General features: G+C 39.3%; 1 gene segment (V, D, J or C); it reads left to right on the forward strand.

Moving 5' to 3' along the window:
- Window positions 1-819: 819 nt before the first annotated feature.
- The window catches only part of LOC122125465, a 30,921-nt gene continuing 15,641 nt past the window's right edge, over window positions 820-16,099 (forward strand). The window contains 1 exon segment of the V gene segment in view: window positions 820-881. Within this exon segment, the coding sequence occupies window positions 830-881 (52 nt within the window).

The raw sequence follows: 16,099 nt of genomic DNA on the forward strand, positions 1-16,099 counted from the left end.
GTGTGTGTGTGCGCACGGAAATGTGAATTCTAAACTGAGTTGAGTTTAAGGCTTATCATCACAGCTATTCTAAAATATTTAAGTCTGTGAATCATGAATAAGGGATTAGATTCATTTCCCACAACTCATGGGACTCTAAGCATAACATCGCTTCCTGAAATGAGGTCATCTTGGTTTTTCTGATATTATTGATTATGGTCAGTTCTTTAGGATCAATTTCTTTTTGCAGACACAGACAATATTAGGTTTCCCTAAAATTATTCTCACAAACACAATGAGATAGCGTAGATGTGAATGGTTTTTGATGGAAAAAGAGAAAAACGTATAAATTTGTAAGATTAAAGGACCTTTATAATGTTTGATGTAAACCCACATACACACACACACACACACACACACACACACACACACATTTCAGTGGAAGTATGAGACCTTGAGTTCAAATCTTAATGCTACCAAAAAGTGATTCAACTGCGACAAAATCTCAATGTTGATCCCTACATACTTACTGTACATTTACTCCTTTATCAAGACATTTTATTTAACTTTACTTAACCTATTGCTGTTTTGTGTTGTTGGCTTGGCTTAGGTACCCATACATTTAACCAGAGTTCAGTAGTTAGGGGTTTGACCACAAGGTGGCAGTGAAACTCAGCAGATATACAATATGTTCATTTTAGTGGATTCTAAATGAATAGGCCAAAGACAAAAGCAAATCTTTTTCTTATTGGCTATGTAGGCATCTCAGGAAAGGGAGACAACTTGGTAACAGAAGTGACATCCAGATAGGAGATCTTAAGTCTTCAACTGATTCTACTTGGGAAGAAAAATGAAGAGATTGATTCATGATTTATTCCTGATCCTGTGGCTGCAGCTGCACTGTGAGTTGAGGATTAAGGGAAAGCATATATTAGTGGGGATTTCTTTAGATATCCAGGAGAAGATCAGGTTATCCAAACTGTCTATAGTTACTGTAGGAAAAGACCATTCTGAAGAGTACTGACCTAACTGTCTCCTTTCTGTCTTTCTCTATATATAGTGCTGAGCCAAGGAGAGAAGGTGGAGCAGAGTCCTTCTGTCCTGAGTGTGCAGGAGGGAGACAGCTGTGTCATCAATTGTACTTACACCGACAGTGCCTCAGTCTACTTCCCTTGGTACAAGCAAGAACCAGGACAGGGTCCCCAGCTTATTATAGACATCCGTTCAAATCGGGACAGAAATGAAAATGGAAAACTCCTAGTCTTATTGAAGAAGAATGACAAACACCTTTCCCTGCACATCAAAGATACCCAGCCTGAGGACTCAGCTGTCTACTACTGTGCAGCAAGTACACATTGCTCCCCAGGCACCTGCAGCCCATCCTCAAACCTGCCACCATGGTTGCAGCCAGCCCTTTTCTTCACCACAGCCCTTCCAGCACAGCATTTGCTTAATGTCTGTCTATAAGTAGCAGAACATGCCGGGCACTGGTGGCTCATGCCTGTAATCCTAGCTACTCAGGAGCCTGAGATCTGAGGATAGCCATTTAAAGCCTGCCCGAGCAGGAAAGTCCATGAGACTCTTATCTCCAATAAACCACTAGAAAGCCGGAAGTGGCGCTGTGACTCAAGCAGTACTCACTTTGAGCTGAAAGCACAAGGACAGCGCCCAAGCCCAGAGTTCAAGCCCCACAACCGACAAAAAAAAAAAAAAGTAGCAGAACACACAGAAATTAAGGATTTATAAGAAGATTAGGTTGAAGGAGACACTGGCAGTTGAGAACCTTTTGTAGGGTGAATGTTTGTGAAGTGATTGCTTCTCTATGTACTCAGTATTTTTATATGAGGTAAAAAAAAAATGGGTAGAGCTAAGTTTAGTGACGGAACATAGGTCTCATTTCCCAACCTTTCTGGGCATGCCAAATCCAGGCTCATCCTCAGGTTCAGCAATCTTAAAGTTACATTTAATGGATTGTTAAAAGGAACTAATGATATTATCTTTTCTTTTTTCTTTTGCAAGTACTTGGACTTGAACTCAGGGCCTGAGCACCCACTTTGAACTTTGTGCTCAAAGCTGGTGCTCTACCACTGAACTCCAGTTCAATATCCAGCTTTGTGGTAGGAAATTCGAAATAAGAGACTCATGGACTCTCTTCCATGGTCCTCAGATTTCAGCCTTTTGCATAGCTAGGATAACAAGTGTGAGCCAATAGTACCTAGCATGATAGTTTCTTGAAATTCATTTATTAGTTTCACGATTAAACTTCTCCATATGAAAAATTCTAGTTTAAATATTGCCTGTCTCTTGTGCATGGAATTGGAATCTTTGAACGTTTCATGTTAATTCTCTGATGCACCATTATACAAAATCTGTTAATTAAATGAAACATCAAAATTTAAAATGGACAGTTCTGTATCCAGATTATCTGTTAGGAGAATTTGGTCAATAGATTCAAAGAAGTTGATACGTACAATCAACAATTGCACAGATCTTATGTACAATATAAGGACCATAGCTAATAATATTACACTGTATTACAATCTTTCTCAAGTAAGTGTTTTTTGTGTTCTTAATATTCTCAAATGATCAAAAAACTAACTTAGTAAAAGGATAGACATCTGTAGTATTTCATTTATTGTTTATATTCACCCAATAATGTAATGTTGTAATCCTTGATTCACGGTACAATTTAGTTAAAAAATATTTTTATTCGTCATTCTCAATAAATCTCCATTATTTCAAGATAGTTAAATTTACTCCTTGCATACCATTTATTGTCACCTTATATTTCTAATTATATAAAGAGTTATATGTATCATTTATCATCTACATTACTCATCGCATAGCAGTGGATTATTACTTTATCCTCAATTTTTGACCAAGCTATTTATTTTATCCTAATTTTTTGTCAGTCATGGGGCTTGAACTCTGGGCCTGAGCACCGTCCCTCAGCTCTTCAGCTTAAGGCAAGCACTCTACTAATTGAGCCATATCACCACTTCCAGTTTTCTGGTGGTTAATTGGAGATAAGAGTCTCATGGACTTTCATGCCTGGGCTGGTTTGAACCACGATCTTCAGATCTCAGCCAACTTAGTAGCTAGGATTATAGGTATCACCCACCAACACCTGGCTTTATCCTAAAATTTTTAAGAACACATCCTCTAGTGTTGTTGACAATTCAATAAAAAATTATCTTGTAAATGATTGATCCTCTGTTCTTTCCATCTCTGTGTAAGGATGAATGTAATTGAAGATTCTTTTAGGGAGAAGAGTTTCTGCTAGCTGAATTGTAGATGTTAGTTATCAGCGAATTGACTTGCTCTTATAGGCAGTGTCATTGAAATATACTAGTTATCAACAAGAAAGATCAATATTGTAGCCCAACCTCCCCCCCCCTCGCCCCAGCTTTTCTCATTTCCCTCACCACAAAACTAGCTCCTGGTCCACAGAAGCAAGTCTACTCTTGGTCAGTCTAATTCTCCCAAGATTGATTGTGAGTAGGAAGGAAACCAGGGCTTATATTGTTTTGCTTTATTTCTTGGTTATAAAATAGTTGATATAAATCATTTAAATAGGGATACAGGTGGACTCATTGCAACAATGAGATATACAAGTCATTATGTCGAAAACGAACTTTATAACTTTGGTGGGGGGGGGGCGTGGGGGGAGGATGAGAAAGGATGGGAAAGGGAAACAAAGGAGGAGGCTACAATGCTTGATAAGAAATGTACTCATTATCTTGCCCATGTAATTGTAACCCCTCTGTACAGTATTTTCACAATAAAAAAATTAAAAAATTAAAAAAATATAGTTGATATAATTTCATTGGCTTAACTGCTGTGTTTTCTTAAGGTGATAAGAAAACAAACCACAGGCTGGGAAGTTAGCTCAGTGGTAGAGCGCTTGCCTTGCATGCCTGAGGCCCTGGGTTCGATTCCTCAGCACCACATAAGCAAAAAGAAAAAAGCTGGAAGTGGCATTGTGGCTCAAGTGGTAGAGCGCTAGCCTTGAGCTGAAGAGCTGAGGGACAGCACTCAGGCCCAGAGTTCACGACTGGACCAAAAAGAAAAAAGAAAAAGAAAACAAACCACAATTATGTACCCAGAGTGTGCACAATCCAAACTCAGAGTCTGGTATAGTAGAGAGTCTGTATTTCAGACTCATACACATTTAAGTTTTAGATCTTGGTCATAGTTGTCTGCTTTCTTCTTTTTCTTCTGAATCTTAAAATATGAAAATACGTTTTTTTTCTTCACAGTTCTGAAAGTGTGAGGTTGGAATTCATTTTCCAGGGCTGGAATCAAGATGTCAGCAGGAGCGAATTTGTTTGCTATCTCTTCTAGCTCTAATGGTTGCTGCCTTTTCTCAACCTGTGGCTGCATCATTCCTGACTCTGCCTCCTTGGTTGCACTGGAATCTCTTCTTTTCTTGTCAATCTCTCTTTAACCATATATGTGATTGCACTAAGCTCTCATAATCAATGATGCTCTTCCCATCTCAGGCCCCTTAGCTGAATTATATCTACCTATAACTGTCAGGGATTTGGTGAAATAGAATCTGATGTGGAGAGAGAGCTCCTTTTGCCTCTTATTTTAACATGGCTTTGGTTTTTATTTCTACATTGAGAACATAATAATAAATTAGGCAGAGCTCCATCAGAGAAAAACAGACAGCATAATTATCTTATTTTCTCAGAGTCCTAATTTTGTTTTAAAATTAATATAAAGAACAACAAACATGTTTTGTGCATATCTGTTTATGAATATTGAATTCTAATACACTGCATAAATTCATGTACTCATTTTTGTTCTACAAAACCATGACAACTGGTTGGCACAGTTGAAGATTATACCATGTTATACATTCAGTTTGAATTGTGTTCTGTGTAATTTTAGTGGCCCCAGCTCTAGCTTAAATTTTCATCAATAGATTTTTTATAACAATTAATGGGACCATCTACTTCTTTGGAATTCCCAAGCAGTAGCACTGAATTATAAATGGAACAGATTTTTTACTTTGTAACACAACAGTGGCTGTGAATTATGCCAGTGTCATCACTGACTCAAGCAAAGCCTATACCAAGGTCTATACCTAAGTAAAGACTATAAATAGAAACATGATTCTGTTATTAACATGACAAAATAACCTTAAAAGGAGAAAACAAGGGACTACAAAGATAGTGGTTCCAGTCATGTCCACAATGCTGTTGAGAAAATGCTGTTCATGAAAATATAGTCTTGGTCCATGGATCCTGGGCCAGCTCTCATTTATTTCCTTTTGGCATTCTGGTCTTGAACTCAGGCCCTCATGCTTGTTAGGCAAGCACACTACAACCCAATCACACCTCCAGCATTTTGCACCAGTTTTTTTTTTTGAATAGAATCTCATGTTTCTGCCTAGACTGACCTCAGACTAAAATCCTCCTATATTTACAACCTAAGACTGATATTACAAGTGTGAGCCATTATGCCTTGGTATGAGTATTCATTATCTATGGAGAGTCTGCCTTGGAAATTTCTGGAGATCTCTTAATTAAATGTCATTTAGGAATGAATTATGTCAAACTAATTCTCAAATGCAATCAAAGTTAATTCTTTGTACTTTTCTTGGAAAACTTTTGGTGAACAGTACCTAATGAGGTCACTTGACAGGGCTCAAAGGAGACTTTCTCCAAAATAGTTTCCAGAATGCCAAGTCATTCATGTTTATGTAACATACAATCTGATTTATGAATGCCCAAGTGGCAGCTTTCATAGGGCCTACTCATCAGAGTTTGTTTGTAACTGGTGTGGAATGTTGAGATTTTTTTTCTAGTCAGCAGATGGAGAGAGTTAAAATATAAACAAAAATTTTAAGTGAAGCCAAAGTCTTCCATTACTGTCCAAGGATATATGCTTTCTTATGTATGCACAAATTGTTGAGAATATCTCCCTTTTCTTTTGTTAATATTGCCTTATTGTTAATGTTCACAGAAAAGGGTTTCTGGGGCTGGGAAGGTGGCTCAGTTGTATAGTGATTGCCTTGCATGCATGAGGCCATGGGGTCGATTCCTCAACACCACATAAATAGAAAAAGTGGTACTGTGGCTCAAGTGGTAGAGATCTAGCCTTGAGCTGAAGAGCTGAGGGAAAGCTCTCAGGCCGAGAGTTCAGGCCCCACAATGACAAAAAACGAAAGAGGTTTCTGACAGTGAGAGATACTATAATCAGGGCAATCAGGGCAATCAGGGCCCTAGGGAATGATCCAGTAACTTGTCAATCATCCAGATGCCAGTTAAAGCAAAGAGGAAAATATTCAAGAGTTCAAACCTAAAGATCAGATTCTGGTCTCTAATGTGGCCTTTATGACCAGAGTGTGATTAAAATGAAATACAGAATGCAAACTTGTTTATAGTACTAAGTTTCTGAGAACTTCATGGTGAAATCCTTAGCAAATACAGGTTAAAATTTTCTGATGTTCCGGGAAGATGGCGGAGGAGAAGCTGGAATCTGAACAAGCTCTTGCATAGAGAACAGTTTCAGAGTTCCAGTGAACAGTCCCAAGCCAGAGAATCACACCAAGTGTGCCATCACAGGACAGAGAGTTAGTCAAGAGAGGGGAAGCCAAGCAGACACATCTGAGCAGCTGCCGCTGCGGCGGCAGGGTCGCAGCGGCGACCACCGCTGCGGAGGCATACCTGAGACGCAGTCCGGGACGAAGGAGCCAGATGCAGCGGACGAGCGGATTCTACTCAACACCAGCAAGAACCGACAAGGAGCGGACAACTTCATCCTGCACTTTGCAGACCAGAGACGACCCGGGATCCAAGACTCCGCGTGAGTAGAAGCCCCACTTCCTCACTCCTTCTCTGGGAGCAGAGGAGGGAAGGCCACCTCTCCCCCCCCAGCACCGGTGATCTCCATCTTGGATACCGACAAAGCTCGGAGGAGCGGCTAGCTCCAGCTCAGGCCTTGGAATAAAACGAGTCATTTAGCAGGTCACAAGAACTTAACGGCGAAGTGACCTCACAGACTCAGTTCCATCCAGGGAAAAGTCACCCAGCTCAGGCGCCAGCCATTGGAGTGGCTCCCCTCACCGGGTAACCAGAGCCAGAGGCTGCCCCGCCCTCTAGCACCACCACAATCAATTGAAAAACAGAAACCCTGATAATGGCTCCAGGCTGGGTGCTGTGAGTTTTTTTTTTTTTCACAAAATAGCCCCAGGGAAAAGCTACTGATCTTTGAAAGGCCTCAACTCTACCCAGAACCTAGCCTCATCACTGCATCCCCCTCTTTTGTGATTCTCAAAGCAGATCACCCTCCCAGTAAACTAACCTGGGAGGGGGATCTCAAACTCTTGGGTAAAGCAGAGCATTTTTCTGCCTGTTCCAACAAACTGACTTAAGAAACCAATCAAGCCACAGGACCTCAAGCTGACCAGAGACTCCAACCAGACTCTGATTACAGACAAAAGGGAGATACAGGACTCTTCCCACCCCTCCCAAAAAAAAAAAAAATCAAAGAACTTTTTTTTTCTTCTTCTTCTTTTCTTTTTTTTCTTTTTCTTGTTTTGTTTTTTTTCATTTTTTTGTTACCTTATATATATATAAATTTTTTTTTTGCTTTTCTAAAACTTTTATTAATCTTTAATTTTTGCCTCTTCTGAAAAAATAATTGTTTTCCATTAACTTTTTTTTTTTCTCCTCTTATAATTTTTATTTTAGGAATACGTAAATGTGTGTTTTTTTTCTTTTCTTGTCTTCTTTCTCTTTTTCTTTCATTCTTAATTATCTTTTTGTTTTTTTTTCTAGCTCTACTGAACTTCTGATCTTTTCTTCTCACTTTCCTATCCTTTCCATCTTTTCCTCTTTGTTCATCTTTATGTGAGTTAACTCTTGTCCTGCACATCCTCAGATAAACCCATAGTTAACCAGAAGACCCTATCCCCCATTGTGTACACACTTAGTCCACAAACTTATTACTCAATTCAAAACCTCTGAGACTTAAATTCATTAATAGCAGTACTACCTCTTTATACCTATATAATATTTTAAGCATTTTTTTAAAGTTTTTCTCATCTCCTCTATATCCCTCCTTTTCTCTCAACATATTCATATTCCTCTATAAATAGATGGTCTTTAATCTCTAAAATAACATTAATTTTTACGTTTCTATTTTATTTTCTGGTCTCTTTTCATTCCCCTTTCCCTTTCTTCTTTTTCTCTCTCTCTCTACTTACATCCTACCCAACCTATCTCCTGCATTGTGATTAGGACATAGTTAACTCTCCCTGTGCCTCCCCACCCCAATCTATTCCTATTTTTTACCCACATCTCTCCCTAACCCTAATAATTTCTGGTTTTCCAAATTCTTCTCTGCGGTTCGAAGTCCTTTAACATAAAGTTGTTTGATGTCGAATAGATGTATCTGTTGAACTAGGTTGTATCTGTAGACTATTGACTGTACAAATACAAACTTTGGTTGATGGTTGTCTTAAGATAGTGTTCTAGCACAAAACTGGTGCTATCTTCATCTCAAATGGGCAGAGTAAGCCGGAAAAACACAAGAAAAATGGCAAATTCGGGTATCTCAATTCCCAATCCTGATAATCAGGGGTTAGAACAGATAATGAATAATCCAGAGGAGAGTTCCCAAACAGCTCTACAAACACTGCTGGCAAACATGATAAATGAAAAGTTTGACAACGTACAAAGGACTCTGTATGAGCGTGATAGGGAGAGAGAGGAGGCATCCCAGAAGTTTATACAGGAATATCATAAGCGTGAGGAAGCTACTCAAAAACTGATACAGGATTTGTGTGAACAACTTGAGAATACTCAAAGAGAAAGAGAGGAATGGCGTGAGCAGGCTGAGAACACTCAAAGAGATCTGCAGGAATCCCACAAACGGGAGGAAGCTAATCAAAGAGTAATACAGGAATTGAGAGACCAGGTAGAGAACACACAAAAATCACTAAAGGCATTCATGGAATCCATTAACAAAGAGCTGAAGGAAGTCAGGGAGACCACAAAGGGAATGATGAATGGAACCCAACAGAAGGAATGGGAGCCCAAAGAAACCATAACCAATCAACTAAGTGATTTGAGGACAAACACTGAACACCAAATTAAGGAAGTAAAGAAATTCATACAAGACCTAAAACAGAGCTTCAACAAAGAACTTGAAGCCATCAAAGCTGACCAACTAGAAGGAAAAGAGATAAAAAACAAAGTAGAGAGTCTTGACAGCGGGTTAGACCATGCAGAAGATCGAATCTCAGGGATTGAAGACAGCCTAGATATTATAGAGAAAGAACATACAACCATCCAAGACAAGTCCAAGAAATATGATAGATCTATCCAACACCTGGAAGACACCATCAGAAGGCCTAATCTAAGGATAATGGGTGTAGAGGAGCACCTAGAAACAGAAGTTAATGGTCTAGGAAATCTGTTTAACAGGATCCTAGCAGAGAACTTCCCAAACATGCAAAAAGATAGGCCTGTCCAGATACAAGAAGCCTTTAGAACCCCAAATAGACCAGACCAGAATAGGACATCCCACCGTCACATTATAATCCACACAGGATCAACTCAGACCAAGGAAAAGATCCTGAAAGCTGTCAGAGAGAAAAGGGTAATCACTTATAAAGGGAAACCAATTAGAATCACCTCAGATTTCTCAGCAGAGACAATCAAAGCAAGAAGAGCCTGGAATGATGTATGCCATGCCCTAAAAACAAACAACTATCAACGAAGAATACTGTACCCAGCTAAACTCTCCTTCATAACTGAAGGCCAAATAAAAACCTTCCATAGCAAAGAAAAATTGAAACAATACATCTCCACCAAACCAGCCCTACAAAAGATTCTTAAAGATGTCCTACACATAGAAAACCAACAAGACCGCAATAAAGGCCAAGAAACTGCACCCAAACTGAGAATCCAAGAACCATAGGAAGAACCCAGTTTTCGCAGCCCCCAAGAAGGTAGATAATATGACAGGAACTCCCAAATACCTCTCAGTCCTATCTCTTAATGTTAACGGACTGAACTCTCCAATTAAGCGACATAGACTGTCTAGTTGGATTAAAAAACAAGACCCTTCTATCTGCTGCCTGCAGGAGTCACATCTTGCCCGTAAAAACAAACACATTTTCAATGTTAAAGGCTGGAACAAAATCTACCAAGCAAACGGCCACCATAAACAGGCGGGAGTTGCAATCCTAATATCAGATAAAATAGACTTCAAATTAAAATTCGTGAAAAGAGATAAAGAAGGTCGCTACATACTAATTAAAGGATCTCTCCTTCAGGAGGATATTACAATTCTAAATATCTATTCGCCAAACACTGGAGCACCCAAATTTATCAAAGAAACACTACTTTCCCTCAAATCCCATATAGATCCAAAGACATTAATTGTTGGGGATTTTAACACACCACTCTCCCCACTAGATAGATCAACTCGGCAAAAACTCAACAGAGAAACTGCAGATCTAAACAGCTGCATAGATCAACTAGACTTAACAGACATTTACCGAACATTTCACCCAGCAGCATCAGAATACACGTTTTTCTCAGCAGCATATGGAACGTTTTCTAAAATAGACCACAAAGCAAACTTGTCTAAATTCAGAAACATTGAAGTTATACCTTGCATTCTCTCTGACCACAAGGGAATAAAGTTAGAACTCAACACCAAAAGCCACCAAAGAAAGTCCGGTATCACATGGAGGCTGAACAACACACTGCTGAATCATGAGTGGGTCATGGAAGAGATTAGAAAGGAAATTCAAATGTTCATGCTATTCAACAAAAATGAACACACAAAATACCAGCTCCTCTGGGACACAGCAAAGGCAGTACTCAGAGGCAAGTTTATAGCTCTGAGCTCCTACGTCAACAAATTGGAGAGATCTGAAACTAACAATTTAATGACACATCTAAACCTCCTTGAAAAAGAGCAGCAACATAAACCCCAATCCAGTAGACGGAAAGAAATAATCAAAATTATATCAGAATTAAATGAATTAGAATCCAAAAAAACTATAGAAAGAATCAACAAAACAAAGAGTTGGTTCTTCGAAAAAATTAACAAAATTGACAGACCCTTAGCAAATCTTATCAGAAAAAGAAGAGAACACACCCAAATAAATAAACTCAGAGATGAGAATGGAAACATCACCACGGAAACAACCAAGATTCAGAACATTATAAGGGAATACTTCTCAAAACTTTATGCTAATAAGTTCGAGAACTTGACAGAAATGGACCTCTTCCTAGCAAATATTGACATGCCAAAACTAAACCAAGATGAGGCAAACTATCTTAACAGGCCCATATCAAGCATTGAAATAGAAACAGCAATAAGAGACCTCCCAGCTAAGAAATGTCCAGGACCAGATGGTTTCACAGCGGAATTTTACAAGGCCTTCAAAGCAGAGCTCACACCAATTCTCCTCCAACTCTTCAATGAAATTGAAAGAGAAAGCTCACTACCGAACACATTCTATGAAGCCATCATAACCCTCATCCCAAAACCAGGCAGGGACTCATCAAAGAAAGAGAACTATAGACCCATTTGTTTGGTGAACATTGATGCAAAACTTCTCAACAAAATTTTGGCCAACCGACTTCAACAATTCATCCAAAAAATCATACACCACGATCAAACAGGATTCATTTCAGGGATGCAAAGCTGGTTCAATATACGCAAATCAATTAATATTATTCATCACATCAACAGGAGCAAGAATAAGAACCACATGGTTATCTCAATAGACGCAGAAAAAGCATTCGACAAGATCCAACACCCCTTTATGATGAAGGTTTTGGAAAAATTAGGAATCCATGGAACATTCCTCAATACAATAAAGGCTGTATATGACAAACCTACAGCCAGCATTATACTCAATGGTGAAAAACTAAAGCCATTTCCTCTTAACTCAGGAACAAGACAAGGATGCCCACTCTCTCCACTCCTCTTCAATCTAGTATTAGAATGCCTAGCTACAGCAATAAGACAAGATGCAGACATAAAGGGGATCCAAATAGGGAAAGAAGAAATAAAACTCTCCCTCTTTGCAGACGACGGGATCTTGTATTTAAAGAATCCCATAGACTCCACTCCCAAATTACTCAAGCTGATTCAAAACTTTGGCAAAGTAGCAGGTTATAAAATTAACCTCCAAAAATCAATGGCTTTTCTGTATGCCAACAATGAGAAAAGTGTGGCTGAAATTAGGAAAGCAACTCCATTTGTAATAGCCCCACAAAAAATAAAATACCTCGGAATTAACTTAACTAAAGAAGTGAAGGACCTCTATGATGAAAACTTTAAAATCTTGAAAAAGGAAATCAACACAGAACTTAAAAAATGGCAAAACCTCCCATGCTCCTGGATTGGAAAGATTAACATCGTGAAAATGGCAATACTTCCCAAGGCTATCTACAAATTCAACGCAATACCTATCAAAATTCCACCCTCATTCTTCAAGGAAATAGAAGAGGCAATCCAAAAATTCATATGGAACAATAAAAGACCCCGAATAGCAAAAACGCTCCTCAACGGAAAGAACACTGCTGGAGGAATATCAATACCAAATTTCAAACTCTACTATAAAGCCATAGTAATCAAAACAGCTTGGTATTGGCATAAGAACAGACCTCAGGACCAATGGAATAGAATTGAAAACCCAGAAATGAACCTACAGACCTATAGCCATCTAATCTTCGATAAGGGAGCTAAAACAATAGAATGGAAGACAGACAGCCTCTTCAGTAAATGGTGCTGGCAAAACTGGTTAACTACATGTAGAAAACTAAAGCTAGATCCTTATATATCACCCTGCACCAGAATCAACTCCAAATGGATCAAAGACCTTGAAGTCAAAGCAGACATCTGAAAACATTACAGGATGGAATAGGAGAAACCCTGGGTCTCCTTGGCTCAGGCCGAAATTTTCTGAATAGAGACCCGGAAACACAACAAATCAAAGAAAGGTTGGACAAATGGGATTGTATAAGGTTGCAGAGCTTCTGCAGGGCAAATGACATAGCTAGCAAGATCAATAGAAAGCCCAGGGAGTGGGAGAAGATCTTTACTAGCCATACAACGGACAAGGGTCTCATATCTAAAATATACTTGGAACTCAAAAAATTAAACCACCCAACAACAAATCCTCAAAGAAACAACTGCCCAATAAGTAAGTGGGCGAAAGACTTAAAGAGAAGCTTCTCTGAAGAAGAAAGAAGGATGGCCAATAGACACATGAAGAAATGTTCAACATCCCTAGCCATAAAAGAAATGCAAATCAAAACAACATTGAGATATCACCTCACTCCTGTTAGAACAGCAAAAATCAAGAACTCTAACAACAACAGATGCTGGAGGGGATGTGGACAGAAAGGAACCTTACTTCATTGTTGGTGGGAATGTAAACTTGTTCAACCACTTTGGAAAGCAGTATAGAGGTTCCTCAAAAGACTTCACATAGAGCTCCCCTATGACCCAGCAATCCCACTTTTGGGCATTTACCCAAATGATCACAAACAAGGCCACACTAAAGCTACCAGCACAACTATGTTTATTGCAGCATTATTTACCATAGCTAAGACATGGAACCAACCCAGATGCCCCTCAGTAGATGAATGGATCCAGAAGATGTGGTATATATACACAATGGAATTCTATGCCTCCATCAGAAAGAATGACATTTCCCCATTTGTTAGGAAATGGAAAGGCTTGGAAAAAATTATATTAAGTGAAGTAAGCCAGGCCCAAAGAAACATAGGTCCCATGGTTTCCCTTATTTGCAATATCTTGTGTAGGTATGAGTCAAGCGGAAAAAGTCAGATAATGTGATGTTAGGAAAACGAAACCTCAAATATGTATTTTAATGTTTTTGTTTCTTTCATGCATGTGTTTCTAACGCATTTATAAGATTATTTCTTTGTTGCTTTGTATGTCCCTCCCCCACAGTGTAACCCCCGCTTTCACTATATTTGATGTCAGTATAACATGTGGAGGAGATGGGGACAAACAAGTCGTTTAAGGATTCAGGTGGACCTGTTGCAACAATGAGAAGTACAAGTTGTCATGTCAAAACCAGCTTTACAATGTCGGTGGGGGGGGGTATGATTGGGTGGGAGGGAGGGGGGAGGCTGGGAAGGGAGGTGAAGGGTAAACAAAGGAGGAGGCTGCAATGCTTGGTAAGATATGTATGCATTATCCTGCCCATGTAATTGTAACCCCTCTGTACAGTATGTTCTCAAATAAAATAAAATAAAATTAAAAAAAAAATTTTCTGATGTTTGCCCCAAAACAGGTAACTGAAAAGTCATTGGAAATGAGGAGAAATATTACTCTCTCAAAAATCAACTTTGTTCTATGTTGATGAAGTGATTGATTTTACTGAAGGAAACAGTATCCAGAGGTGTGAGGATACCTGATTTTTACATATTTTACCTCTAGTATTTATTAATATTACAGCTCCCACTTGTCTCTATCACAAGTGTAAAGACTGAGATTATGGGTAAATCAGATAGGCCTGAGATTTAGTGGATTAGTTCATACATTATTTGCAAGGAAATAGATGGACCTAGAAAAAATTATGTTAAATATAATAATTCAGGTTGAAAGAAACTAAGGTTGCTTGTTTTCTCCCATTTGAAAAAGTTAGATTACAATTAAAACTATATGTAGATACATATAGGATCATATCTATATATAAACAAATTAACTAAAGGACAGCTGGTATATGCAGATTCCAATGGTGTAACTCCTTCAAGCAATTAACTTACTGTGTAACAAAATGAACACCACAAATCTGGGAATTGTGTTGCAGAATTTGAGGGTGTGATGTCAAAGGGAAGCAGGAAAGATAATGGTGGAAGGAAAGTGGGAAAATGTAGTCATACTTGTCAATGTGCGTATATGACAATGAAACTATGTAACTTGAGGTAACAGATGGAGTTGGAAGAGATGGGAAGAATTACTAAAACGTTTATAGTATTATACCTAGGAACTGTCAAGATGAATTTGGACAACCAGTTAAAGATAATGGGAAAAAATTGTTAGAGCGCTTAATTCTAAAGGAAGTTGGATTGGTTGAGACTTTCAGCCAGTACAGAGAGGCTAGACATAATAAACAACTATCAAGAAGACTTTCTTTCCCATTCTGCTACAACAGTAAGAGCCCACAAACTTGCTTAATCTGTGAGGGTCACTAAGAACTCCAGCCCTGAAAGTAAAAGAAGACTCATGTCACATCTGTGAGAGAACACAGCATGCAGTTCTCCAGATGATGAACGTGGTCTTGGCTTCAGTGAGGTTGTGTGAGGCCTGGGCAGAGTTGCTGTGTGGCCTGCAGATAGTAGGAGAAAGGGCTGGACAGAAAAGCGAAGAAGAGGGCTGGGAAGGTGGCTCAGTGGTAGAGCGCTTACCTTGCATTCCTGAGACCCTGAGTTCGATTCCTCAGCACTACATAAGCAAAAAAGAAAAAAGCCAGAAGTGGCGCTGTGGCTCAAGTGGTAGAGCACTAGCCTTGAGCTGAAGAGCTGAGGGACAGTGCCCAGGCCCAGAGTTCAGGCCCCACAACCAGACTGAGAAAAACAAAGAGAGAGAGAAGAGGAGAGAAGGAAATCAGAACAGCTTATGTCTGTCCTATTTTCTCTTAATCAGCCAAACTAATGTTGAAACAATTTCTGTGCAGTCAGTGTCCTGGTAATTTTACACAACTGTGTTTATATTAAGGCACATTGCATGTTATCAAAACTGTCATTTTTCAGGATTTTCATGTGAATTATTTCTCAACTTCTCTGACAAGCTTGTATTAAAGAAATGGGATTGCTATTTCTGTAACTCCTCAAGGCCCTACTCAACACAGTAGAGCCAGAGGTCCTTCTCTGAGGCATCAACCTCCAGCACACAGCCTTCCCCACAAGCTTCTCTCTAGGTGGACTCTGTCAAGATAAAACCAATCCTTTCCTCCTCACACTTTGGAAGCTCTGACTGGGACCCTTACACTGCCCTCACAGCAGGGGCTGCTGTGCACCTTCAGGCAGTGAGGCTGGTTTCCTGTTAGATGAAGGGCAGAGCTCAGAGTTGACTGGCTCTGGTGAGTCAGGTGGAACCTGTT

The sequence above is a fragment of the Dipodomys spectabilis genome, unplaced genomic scaffold, assembly GCF_019054845.1.
Source record: "Dipodomys spectabilis isolate Male_0828 unplaced genomic scaffold, ASM1905484v1 ptg000265l, whole genome shotgun sequence".
Taxonomy (NCBI): Eukaryota; Metazoa; Chordata; class Mammalia; order Rodentia; family Heteromyidae; genus Dipodomys; species Dipodomys spectabilis.